Below are 11,047 nucleotides of genomic sequence, written 5' to 3' on the forward strand. Positions count from 1 at the left end.
AGTTGGTCTTTCGTCCACGTGCCAAGCGTAACTATTGGCGTTTTGGCCATAATGAATAAAAGGCAAAATGTCACTTTAAAATGTGTAAGAATTGTATTAATCATTTACCAACAGGTATATTTATTCATTTTTCCATCTTGCGTCATCGCACCTGCAGCCAGGACGCATGTACTTTCACCGATTAAAGTGCTCGCTGGATCCGTTTGAATAAGTATTTGACCTCAAATTAATCATAATTCATGAGATTTTTGCAATTAAATTTCATACCATCTGTCCTTAACTGCTGTCCAAATGTGAACTACCGCCCTCACCTCATGGGGCCTACATTACCCACATCACCTTGCGATCTTTTGAAATACCAGTAATCACGTGATGCATACTAGCTAACATGGCCCTTCAGTGGTGCAAGTGATAAAATAGAGAGAGCTAATCCTAAATTATCTCAATTTTATGATTTGCCCATCTCAGCAAACGCCTCCCCACAATGCAGAAGATCAAGTCACTAATGGCCCGTCAGGTAAGAAATCCCAATGTTTATGTTCTCGCATGTCCACGTCTTATTTAGCACTCTGACTGTTGCAGCTAGCTAGCCGTAGCTAACGTTGTCATGCTAACGCTAGCTACCAGCACCTGACAGTTTTGAGATGACAGCCCATATCTGATATTATGACAGACAGAGAACAGACAACACATTTAGTTTACAGAAAATGCTGAACAAATACGTACCAGATGTTTGATGCACACTCTTATTTTCTCAGTATAGCTTTCATTCACGACCACACCTGTAGTTTATCAAGCATTAGCAGTAGCCTAGATAAACTACCAATACACCTGTTTATTACCCCACCCCCCCCTCCCCATGGAAACTCAAGTACACCCACTATGTTTCAAACACTTCGCTAAAAACATACAAATACGTAAATGTGATTTAGGAGTGCACCAACTTTCAGTTTCCACTAGTCTACACTCGCCTTAGGCGTCACTAATAGCTACACATAGCTAACCAGGACACAACAATGGTTAAATGGATAGATAAGGAAGTTGGTTTGACTCTACAAGTTATTGATAGTTTCAAATAACCTTTTAAATACCTAAACAAATCGCTATAGAAACCAGCACATCTCTCAAAGCCCCGCACCAACGTCTTACTCAGATTTGTCAAAGCGCTCTCCATTATGCTACGTGTCAAGGGGTTCTCAAAAAGCTAGTAGCGGTAAAGCTACACGACAGATTGACCTCTGTCTTGCAGTGCAGCACGGCCACTTAGATATTTACCCAATCCTGGGTTTGTTTTGGTTATTCATCCCCGTAAAGGTTAACACCCCTGCTCAGTGTGTTGTTGCTGTGACTATATGTGTGTTCTGTGTTAACAGGGTCTGAAGAGTCCACAGGAAAGCATGGCTGATTTGAGCCCTGTGGAAAACTTAAGGATCCCTAGCAAGGTAAGCACCCTGGCTCCTCTCTGAAACGCAGGAATAACTGTAGGCTGCAGCTGTGCATGTTGTCCTGTAATATTCCTGATGAGCTAAGAGTTCTGGCTCAATCTAAGCAAGCTAATGTAAGCAATGCAAAGACGTGGAAATTGATGTTTTAGGGTTGTTTGTGAGAATTGGCAATCTATCATTTGATAGTATCTCATGAGTATTTAGTATCTCAACTATTAGTATCTCATAATGTGTTGAAGAGAGGTGCCCTTGAAAGGGCTGTAAGGCCTGATTGTAGTCTGATTGACTGTAGCATCATACTATGGCCTCCGCTTGGTGACTGGATTACATTATGGATTACATTAGGCCGCTCTCCTGCCTGCACTTACTTTGAGCTGTTGAGGGCTATCAAATAATAATGTATTCATTTAGCAGACGCTTTAATACAAAGCGTTGTACAGTACCAGGGGGATTTGAACCAGCGCCCTCTTGATCTGTAGTCAAGTGCTCTAACCGCTGAGCGAAACACAGCACTGTACATGATGTCACACTGACCCGGAGCCTTGTGATAGGCGGAGGTTTCTCAATCAGCTAAGCGTCTCTTTTTCTGTCACGGATGGCCGTCATCGTTATGTATTACCAGCAACGCTAAAGCTGCAGAAACCTGAAGAAATGTTAAGAACACACCATCCATCAGCGTTAACCACAAAGAGTATTTTTCCATCAGAAGTTTGTGTGGTTTCAATTTGTCAGAAGGGCTTGAAGCGTGGAGCAGCCTATAGCCTCCGTGGTAAGTCACCCTCTAGGGACCCTGCGTTTTCACCCAGTTCCCTCCCCTCCACACTTTGGACCTCGCTCCAGTGCGCCACTGAAGAACTTTGAATGGAACCACCTCTGTTCGTCCGCAGTACTGGGTGTGGCAGATTCGTTTGACAGGACGTTTCATCCCATCGGTTCTGATTTTGTTACTGCCGTCTGCACATTCATCTCTCCCTCCGTCTGGGGAGCCTGTTTGAAAAGGCCGTGGGAGTGAAGGGTCCTCCTGGCATTTACCTGGCTGTCGTGCCGCATCGCGACATGCTGCTCTGAGCAGACATCTCTGTTCTGAGCCCAGATGCCTCCTGAAGGTTCTGGCTGAAGGAGCAGCTCACCTGGAGGGGAGGAGACAGACAGCTCTTGATGCTCCAAGCCTCGCTTCGCTTCCCGAGGTACATTGTTGTTGTCCCAAGGCCCTTAAAACAAGGAGTGTTTGCTGTGGGTAAATGTGAGACTGCACTGCTCTAACACTGACAGCTATAGCCCTTTATAGTTTTTTTCTCTCTGTAAAGAAAAAAGCTAGGCAGTCACAAACAATGCAGAACACTAACTAAAAAGGACATCTCCCAGCTTATGTCAAAAATAAGATAACACCAGGCTTCTTTTTTTTTTTCTCCTGCTGTGTTATGTGATAAAAAATATTTTTCCATGAAGGTACAAAGACTTGTCGTCTCTCTAGAAATTCCTGTTTCTGATGCGGATCTGTTGAAGCCAGACACTAACCTCCTCGTTTCCTCAGTTTGTAAGCCAAGGCTGTGGCAGGAGAGATTCAAGTGGAAGAGTAACAATCCAGGTTTGAGCCCTGTAATCTTTCACCTCCTTCACCCGTAATAAGGATCATAAACATAGACATAAACAACTACCTGTTCAAGGGAGGGATGTAAGTCTTGGCCTGTTGTCTGAGCTTGGTAGGGTCAGGTGTGTGTGTGTGTGTGTTAGATTCAGAGCATGGGAAAGTGGGTGTTTGGCATTTGTTCCCGTTGGCGTGTTGTGTCCTGCTGGGTCTGGCTGGTGTTCCTCTCCTGGCGTGGGCGTGTCCTCTCCTGGGGTGGGCGTGTCCTCTCCTGGGGTGGGCGTGTCCTATCCCGGGGTGGGCGTGTCCTATCCCGGGGTGGGCGTGTCCTATCCCCAGCGTGGGCGTGTCCTCTCCCAGCGTGGGCGTGTCCTCTCCCCGGCGTGGGCGTGTCCTATCCGGGTGGGGCGGAGGCTTCTGGAAGGCTGCGGGCAGGCAGCTGTGTTTGAACGATTTGCAGGTGCCATCTTGGTTTGACTTAACTCGGTTCACACATCATCAACAATGACATCAGAAATATATATTTCCGTCTCTCTCTGTCTTTCTGTTGATTTTAGTTGTGGTCACACTCCTTATGCTGTGTTCACACCGAACGCGAAGGGAGTTTTTCGCGCGGCAAGATTACATGTCAGGTTAATGGGAATGACGCGAATTCGGGCTATTCTCGTCTATCACGTCTTTCTCTTGAGTTGAGAACTCTATTTCAACTCCAAGCAAAGAATTTGCGTGATGCTGTGTCACAAAAGTTTACCAATGTTGAGATGTCACTGGCGTTTTAGACTGACGCTTTCGGTGTGAACACAGATAAGTCAAGAGCAGAAATACACAGAGGGATATCAACGCCTGATAGTTATCCCTCCTCTCAAAACCACATCTTCAAATCTGCAAAGTTTTTCTGTGATGTTCTTATGTGCTTTATTGAAAATGGCCGTTAAACTGGGCTAAGTATTTTGGTTTCCATATCTTTCTCTTTTATTATGATTCATATTATTATCTTTCTGCAGTGCGTTCTTGTGGCATCTCCATGCAGTGCTGTCCTCCTCCTGTAGGGGGCAGTCTAACCCCAGGTACCATGCCGAGCCGTCCTCAGAGGAAGATATGGTCTCCATGCTATCAGAAGACCAGTCGTTTTTAGTGTAGGTATGGGGCTTCCTCTGCACAGATAGATATCTAAATGCTAATCTTGGCATTAAGGCCAGTCAGTATCCCTTCCCAGGATGCCATTCTTCTGTTTACTGTTTCTTAGTCCAGAGTAGTCAGGTCTTTGTTGACTTAGCTTTTATCTGATGATTTTGAGACAGTGTCTCCTAGCACCTCGCTCAGGGGAAGGACACATGTGACCTGTTTACCCAAGAAGAAGAAGGTGGAACGAGGCGTGTTTCCCAAGATGCACCTCGGCGCTGTCCAGCCGGTTCCTGGAGAGATGCCCTCGAGCAGGGTTACACTCCAACCCTGCTCCTGGAGAGATACCCTGGAGTGTAACCCTACAGGAGGGTATCTCTCCAGGAGCAGGGTTGGAGTGTAACCCTACAGGAGGGCATCTCTCCAGGAGCAGGGTTGGAGTGTAACCCTACAGGAGGGTATCTCTCCAGGAGCAGGGTTGGAGTGTAACCCTACAGGAGGGTATCTCTCCAGGAGCAGGGTTGGAGTGTAACCCTACAGGAGGGTATCTCTCCAGGAGCAGGGTTGGAGTGTAACCCTACAGGAGGGCATCTCTCCAGGAGCAGGGTTGGAGTGTAACCCTACAGGAGGGTATCTCTCCAGGAGCAGGGTTGGAGTGTAACCCTACAGGAGGGTATCTCTCCAGGAGCAGGGGTTGGAGTGTAACCCTACAGGAGGGTATCTCTCCAGGAGCAGGGTTGGAGTGTAACCCTACAGGAGGGTATCTCTCCAGGAGCAGGGATGTAGCATGTTAACTGTGTTAGAACCTACTCACCCCCCCCCCCCCCCACACACACACACACACACACAGAGAGCTGCAGGATAGATTAAGTGGAAGGCTGTTGTTTTGATTAGATCCAATATCCCTGAAGACGACCCTGCTTAGCCTTCTGTTTCCAGCTATGATGAGAACTGAAGATGAACAATTAGCCTCTGGATGAATATTCATGTGTTCATCCTGACTACCATCTCGACAGACTGAGGGGGAGGGGTTTAATTGCGTATGGTTTATAGATGGTTCTGGAGTTGGACTAATTGGACCCCCCCCCCCCCCCCCCCCCCCAGCCCGCTCCCTTGTGTTGTGTCACCAGGTATTGTTGTCTCTGAAGGCTCATGAAAGCGTTTTTTTGTGCTGCTGTTGATTGCAACGTTCAATTAACACTTCATCTGAGCAAGCTAAGCTTTGATTCCCTGATAACTCTCACAAATAGATTTTTAATTTCCTCTTCTGTCCTTATTTGGGCATGGGGGGTGGCAGGGGCGGGAAGCACAAAGAGACTTTTTTTTGAATGATTACTGTGTAGTGTTTAGGCTAGTCCTCAAAGAGATAGAGGATCAAAGCGATGGTGGGTTGTTGTGTTTGTCGTGCGCAGATCTTGAGCGTGTGTGTGTGTGTGTGTGAGAGAAGCAGAGAGAAGGAAGCAACTGTTTACCCCCCAACCTCCTGTAGGACAGATGATGAGTCATTCATTTCAACCCATTTGGTTCTTTTAAAAACATGTTCACAAGACAAAGTGGCAAGGAGAAGAAAGGGGGGTGGGGGGGAGGAGGGGGGGAGAAACGGTGTCAGGGAGGGAGGGTACATCAGAGAATTGCTCAAATGACTAGAGGTAAGAGGCATGTCACTTCCTGCGTTATTTATTTTGTCTTTTTGGTCACTGTCCTTCATTTTTCTGAACAAGTGAACAGTGACTCATCCCTCGCTCTCGTCGCTCTCTCCCTCTCCCCCTCCCTCCCTCCCTCCCTCCCTCCCTCCCTCTCCCCTCCCTCCCTCTCCTCTCCTCCTCCCTCTCCCTCTCCTCCTCCTCTCCTCTCCCCTCCCTCCCTCTCCCTCTCCTCCTCCCTCTCCCCCTCCCTCCCTCTCCCTCTCCTCCTCCCTCTCCCCTCCCTCCCTCCCTCTCCCCCCTCCCTCCCTCCCTCTCCCTCTCCTCCTCCCTCCCTCCCTCCCTCCTCCCTCCCTCCCTCCCTCCCTCCCTCCCTCCCTCCCTCCCTCCCTCCCTCCCTCCCTCCCTCCCTCCCTCCCTCCCTCCCTCCCTCCCTCCCTCCCTCCCTCCCCTCTCCCCTCTCCCCTCTCCCCTCTCCCCTCTCCCCTCTCCCTCTCCCTCCCTCCCTCCCTCCCTCCCTCCCTCCCTCCCTCCCTCCCTCCCTCCCTCCCTCCCTCCCTCTCTCTCTCTCTCTCTCTCTCTCTCTCTCTCTCTCTCTCTCTCTCTCTCCCTCTCCCCCTCCCTGTCTTTTCCACCTTTCATTGTTCACCCACACACTCCCCCAGGGGCTCCTGTGCCAGCCTCAATCTTGGCAGAGCGCAGCGGGCTATCTCTCACACACACTCACACACACACACACACACACACACTCACACCCACACACACTCTCACACACACTCACACACACACACACACACACACACTCACACCCACACACACACACACTCACACACACACACACACACACACACACACACACACACACACGCATACACACACACACACACACACACACACACACGTAGGCACACCTGCCATCAGTGCATAGCTACAAACACACACAAACATAATAGCTGGCCAAGCAGCCTTTCTCAGTGTGTGGTTTCTAAAACTGGTAGGAAGCTATTACCTCCTCGTTTAGATGTGTGTCTGTGTGGTCATTACAGTGAACAACATACTGGGTAGCACCATATAATGACCTCTGTGTGGGTGTGTGATTGGGAGTCAGAGGGGAGGTGAGATGAAGCCCTTCTTCTGTTCTCTAGACCTCACTGTTCTGGGTGGTTCCTCTGTTCTCCAGACCTTTTACATTTACATTACATTTATTCATTTAGCAGACGCTCTTATCCAGAGTGACTTACAGTAAGTACAGGGACATTCTCCCCGAGGCAAGTAGGGTGAAGTGTCTTGCCCAAGGACACAACGTCATTTGACACAGCCAGGAATCGAACCAACAACCTTCAGATTACTAGCCCGATTCCCTAACCACTCAGCCACCCGACTCCCTGAGACCTCACTGTTCTGGCTGGTTCCTCTGTTCTCCAGACCTCACTGTTCTGGCTGGTTCCTCTACTCTCCAGACCTCACTGTTCTGGCTGGTTCCTCTGTTCTCCAGACCTCACTGTTCTGGCTGGTTCCTCTGTTCTCCAGACCTCACTGTTCTGGCTGGTTCCTCTGTTCTCCAAACTCCTGTAGGCTTCAGTCTTCTGTCCTCATTAGCGTGAAGGTCAGGATGGAAGGTCTTAACGTCAGTGAAGGACATGGAGACTGAATGACATTAGAATGACAAATGTTTCCTGACCCATGTTCTCCTAGACATTAACATACTTCATTCAGGACTGTACGTAGCTGTATTTGAAGTGTATTTGAAGCCGAGGTCGTGTGGTACCCCCTCCCCAGTTAGGATGGTATCCCAGTCTTCAAAGAGCAGCCCTGAGCTTAGATGTGTGCTGTCTCTGCGCCAGCTCCATCGACATGGCTATTTTCATCCTCATTAAGGGCCTCAGAGTTAATCTGTGGATTTACCTCAGCGACGGACCGGACGCACTCAGAGAAGAATCAATACTGCTGGTTCCCAGAGATGGTCTACACAGAATGCTTCTCCCTCTCTCTTTCTCTCTCTCTCTCTTTGTCCCTCTTTTGTTCTCTCTCTTTTTCTCTCCCTTCATCTCTCTCGGGATTCCTCCCTGAACTAAAAGCTTCCCTAAGCAGTTACACTGCCCTTGACAGGCCCCCACCATTTTTCTTTCTTTTTCGTTCCTTCTTCACCCAGATAGGAAGTAACCTCAGACAGGAAGTAACCCCAGATAGGTTACTTCCTATCTTCCTATGTAGTGTTTTTTAGACGTTTGACTAATTACAAATGTAATCTCTCCTGTATCCTCCCATCTCATTCCCCTCCCCATCTCTCCCTCCCTCCTCCTCCTCCTCCCCCCTTCCCTCTCCTCCTCCTCCCCCCTCCCTCCCTCCTCCTCTTCTCCTCCCCCGTCCCTCTCCTCCTCTTCCCCCCTCCCTCCCTCCTCCCCTCCTCCTCCCCCCCCCTCCAGGAGGAACTGAGGGAGGTTAGGGAACAGCAGGTGGACCCTCAGGCGGAGCAGGAGATCATCAACAGCATCGAGGACGTCTACTTCTCCTGCGACTCCTTCGACATGGTGCAGCATGAGCTGGAGGTGAGGGTGTGACACACACACACTCACCCACACACGCCCCCCCCCCCCCCCCACACACACACACACACACGTACTCGCATGCTTTCTTGGCACACACACTCTCAACATACACTCACACATAAGTCTGTGTGATGTGATAGTCTACCCACTCATGCCAGCGACTCCTAGATGGATGGTTACGGTCTCACAGAGAGATGTTAGATCTCATTAGCTTCAGACGTCGCCAGAAATCAGACACTCAGCCAAATGGAGAGTAATTAGTCATCATCCTCAGGCGCATGGGAGTTGTAGTCTTTTAGGGGGAGGGAGGGAGAGGGCTTCGTTATTCAACCCTTTTGTTGCTTTCATAACTAATTGAATCCATCATGATCCTCAGCCCTACTGAAGTGCTGCCATGGTGCTGTTGCAGTGGGGGTCCTGGAAGCTGGCTGCTCTAGTGGGCCCTCAGGCTGGGTTTAAAAGCTGCTTCAACTAACCTTGAGAGACCAGCCGCTGCCAGAGTCCAGATTCGTTCTGCGAAAGCAAATGATCTCCCGTACGATTCCATAGTACTAGATAAAGAGCCATACTGATCCATACAGCTTCTGTGTTTCTGAGGACTAGGTCTGGATTTCAGGGTTCCTCGATAAGTAAACTTTGATTTGTTTTGCTGGCGGATTTACTATCATTACATCTCCACCCCACACCTCCACGTGTGGGGTGGAGATGGTGTGATCTGTGTGTGTGTGTGTGTGTGTGTGTGTGTGTGTTTTGGCCACAGTTCCATCTGTGTTTTGTGTTGTACAGAAACTCCCTCCAGAGCTGAACCTGCAGGAGCTGGAGGAACTACGAGACAAGCTGAAGAAACAGCAAGCAGCGGTGGGTACACACACACACACACACACACAGGTCACCTACACCTCAGGGCACCTCTGCATGTGGGTTGTAGGCATGTGAACAAACAGGGTCAGCAGTAACGTCTCCAGAAGTCCTCTAGATTGCCCTTCACTACACCTCCCTCCCGCCCGCCTCCAGGATGCTTCTGCAGTCTGACGTTAAACCTGCTGGCTCTGTAGATTGGCTGACCTGGACTCTGAAAGTAGACTCTTTGCTGTGAAGGTAGTCTCAGGGGGAAGAGTGTATGTGGTTGGTCATGATGATGATGAGCGTGCGTGTGTATGTGTGTGTCGATTATTAAGTGAGTCACTAAACCCTGTTATGCTCCACTCTCTCAGGGCCAACCTCTAACCCTCTCAAATCACACACACACACACACACACACACACACACACACACACACACACACACAAACATGTGCGGCTCAGAGTGAGTGTGGATTGTTCTGGTGTTGTCAGTGCTCCTCCAGTCCTCTCGTGGATATTGACTCTTGACTCCAACTTCACTTTGACTCCCAGACTTCCCCTGACAGTGAACCTGCTGTCTCCAGTCATCATGTCACTCACACAGCCTGAGCTGCCAGGGTTAGATTATTCATCCCAGGCTTAGAATATGTTATCCTAGGTTTACACAGGCCGCTAGGACGCTGCAGAGAAGCAAGACAGAAGAACTCCAGTGTACTTGTTACAAACGTCAGAATAAACTTCCCCTTGATGACTGTGGGAGGAGACTGAGTGAGGTTTAACAGAGAGATTCTAGATGATTTGTTCCTGTCTCACCTGGGAATCGTAATCTGACCTGATTTCCTTTTGCTGCTTTTGCTGCTGTTTCTGACGCTGTAGTGCAGTGCAGTAGGGAATCTCTCATCTTCCCAGTTCCAGTGTTTACTGAAGGTCTAATAAAGTCCCCTGGCAGCTGAGAACTTTGGAAACAGTTTCTAGATGAGTTTCTTTTACTTTTGAAGATGGGCCTGGTTATTGCTGTAGGGGGTTCTAGTTGTCCCTCTTGTAATATTTGGTTGAAGGATGGTTCACTGCTGTCAACTAGTTTCTCCGACTGGAAGAGCAGATTAGTAATATCTTTGTTTCCACGGCAGCGCTCGATTCTCTTCTAATTACCCAAATCCTCCTCACCTCCTAGGTGATTGTAGTGCAGTGTTTCACCCACCATGGTGATGCCACTGCCTGCAACCCTCCCAGCCTCTCTCCCTGCATCCCCTCCTTGCCTTGTACACTGACGTCACTAGAATAATGATTTGATGAAGGAATGTAAGTATCAGTGTGGATGCCAGCAGGATGACTCAGGCAGGGTCAGTGAGGGAGTGCTGTTAGCGCTGTTAGCTAACCCCGCTGCTTGCTAACCCCGCCGCTCGCTAACCCCGCCGCTCGCTAACTCTCTCTTCCCATTCTGTCCATTGTCTTCCTGCGTGGCCGTGAAGTACGAGGAGTGATTGGTTGATTGTCTTTCTGGATCTCGCTTGATTGGCTGGATTCCTGTAAACCTCCCTTGCAGCCAATGATGGCTACTCGTTATTCTCTGAAACGAGATAGACAGTGTTTCTCTGCTCCGAGCCAGGATTACAGAATCAGCCAGTTATCACGTCAGTTAGCTCATCTTGTTGGTGTCCTAGACAATTAAGGCGCTTGGCGATTGGCCGGAGGGAGCAGCCAATAGGAGGCCCTGGAGGCTGGCAGTTTCACCAACCACCAATAGGTGGCAGTATTGCTCAGTGTTATGAAACAGGATCATCATGTGGAGAGATGTCCATTATCCACACACACATACACACACACACACATTTACTCCATCAATCACACACATGCA

General features: G+C 49.2%; 1 protein-coding gene across 1 annotated transcript in view; it reads left to right on the top strand.

Annotated features, from left to right (window-relative positions):
• vps50 (VPS50 EARP/GARPII complex subunit) overlaps positions 1–11,047 on the top strand; it is a 59,087-nt gene continuing 48,040 nt past the window's right edge. The window contains exons 1-5 of the mRNA XM_067256338.1: positions 1–517; positions 1,374–1,442; positions 8,225–8,347; positions 9,134–9,209; positions 9,693–9,807. Coding sequence (XP_067112439.1) covers positions 485–517; positions 1,374–1,442; positions 8,225–8,347; positions 9,134–9,209; positions 9,693–9,807 — 416 coding nt within the window. The 5' untranslated portion in view covers positions 1–484. The remainder of the gene's footprint in view (positions 518–1,373; positions 1,443–8,224; positions 8,348–9,133; positions 9,210–9,692; positions 9,808–11,047) is intronic.

Source organism: Osmerus mordax, chromosome 18 (assembly GCF_038355195.1).
Source record: "Osmerus mordax isolate fOsmMor3 chromosome 18, fOsmMor3.pri, whole genome shotgun sequence".
Taxonomy (NCBI): domain Eukaryota; kingdom Metazoa; phylum Chordata; class Actinopteri; order Osmeriformes; family Osmeridae; genus Osmerus; species Osmerus mordax.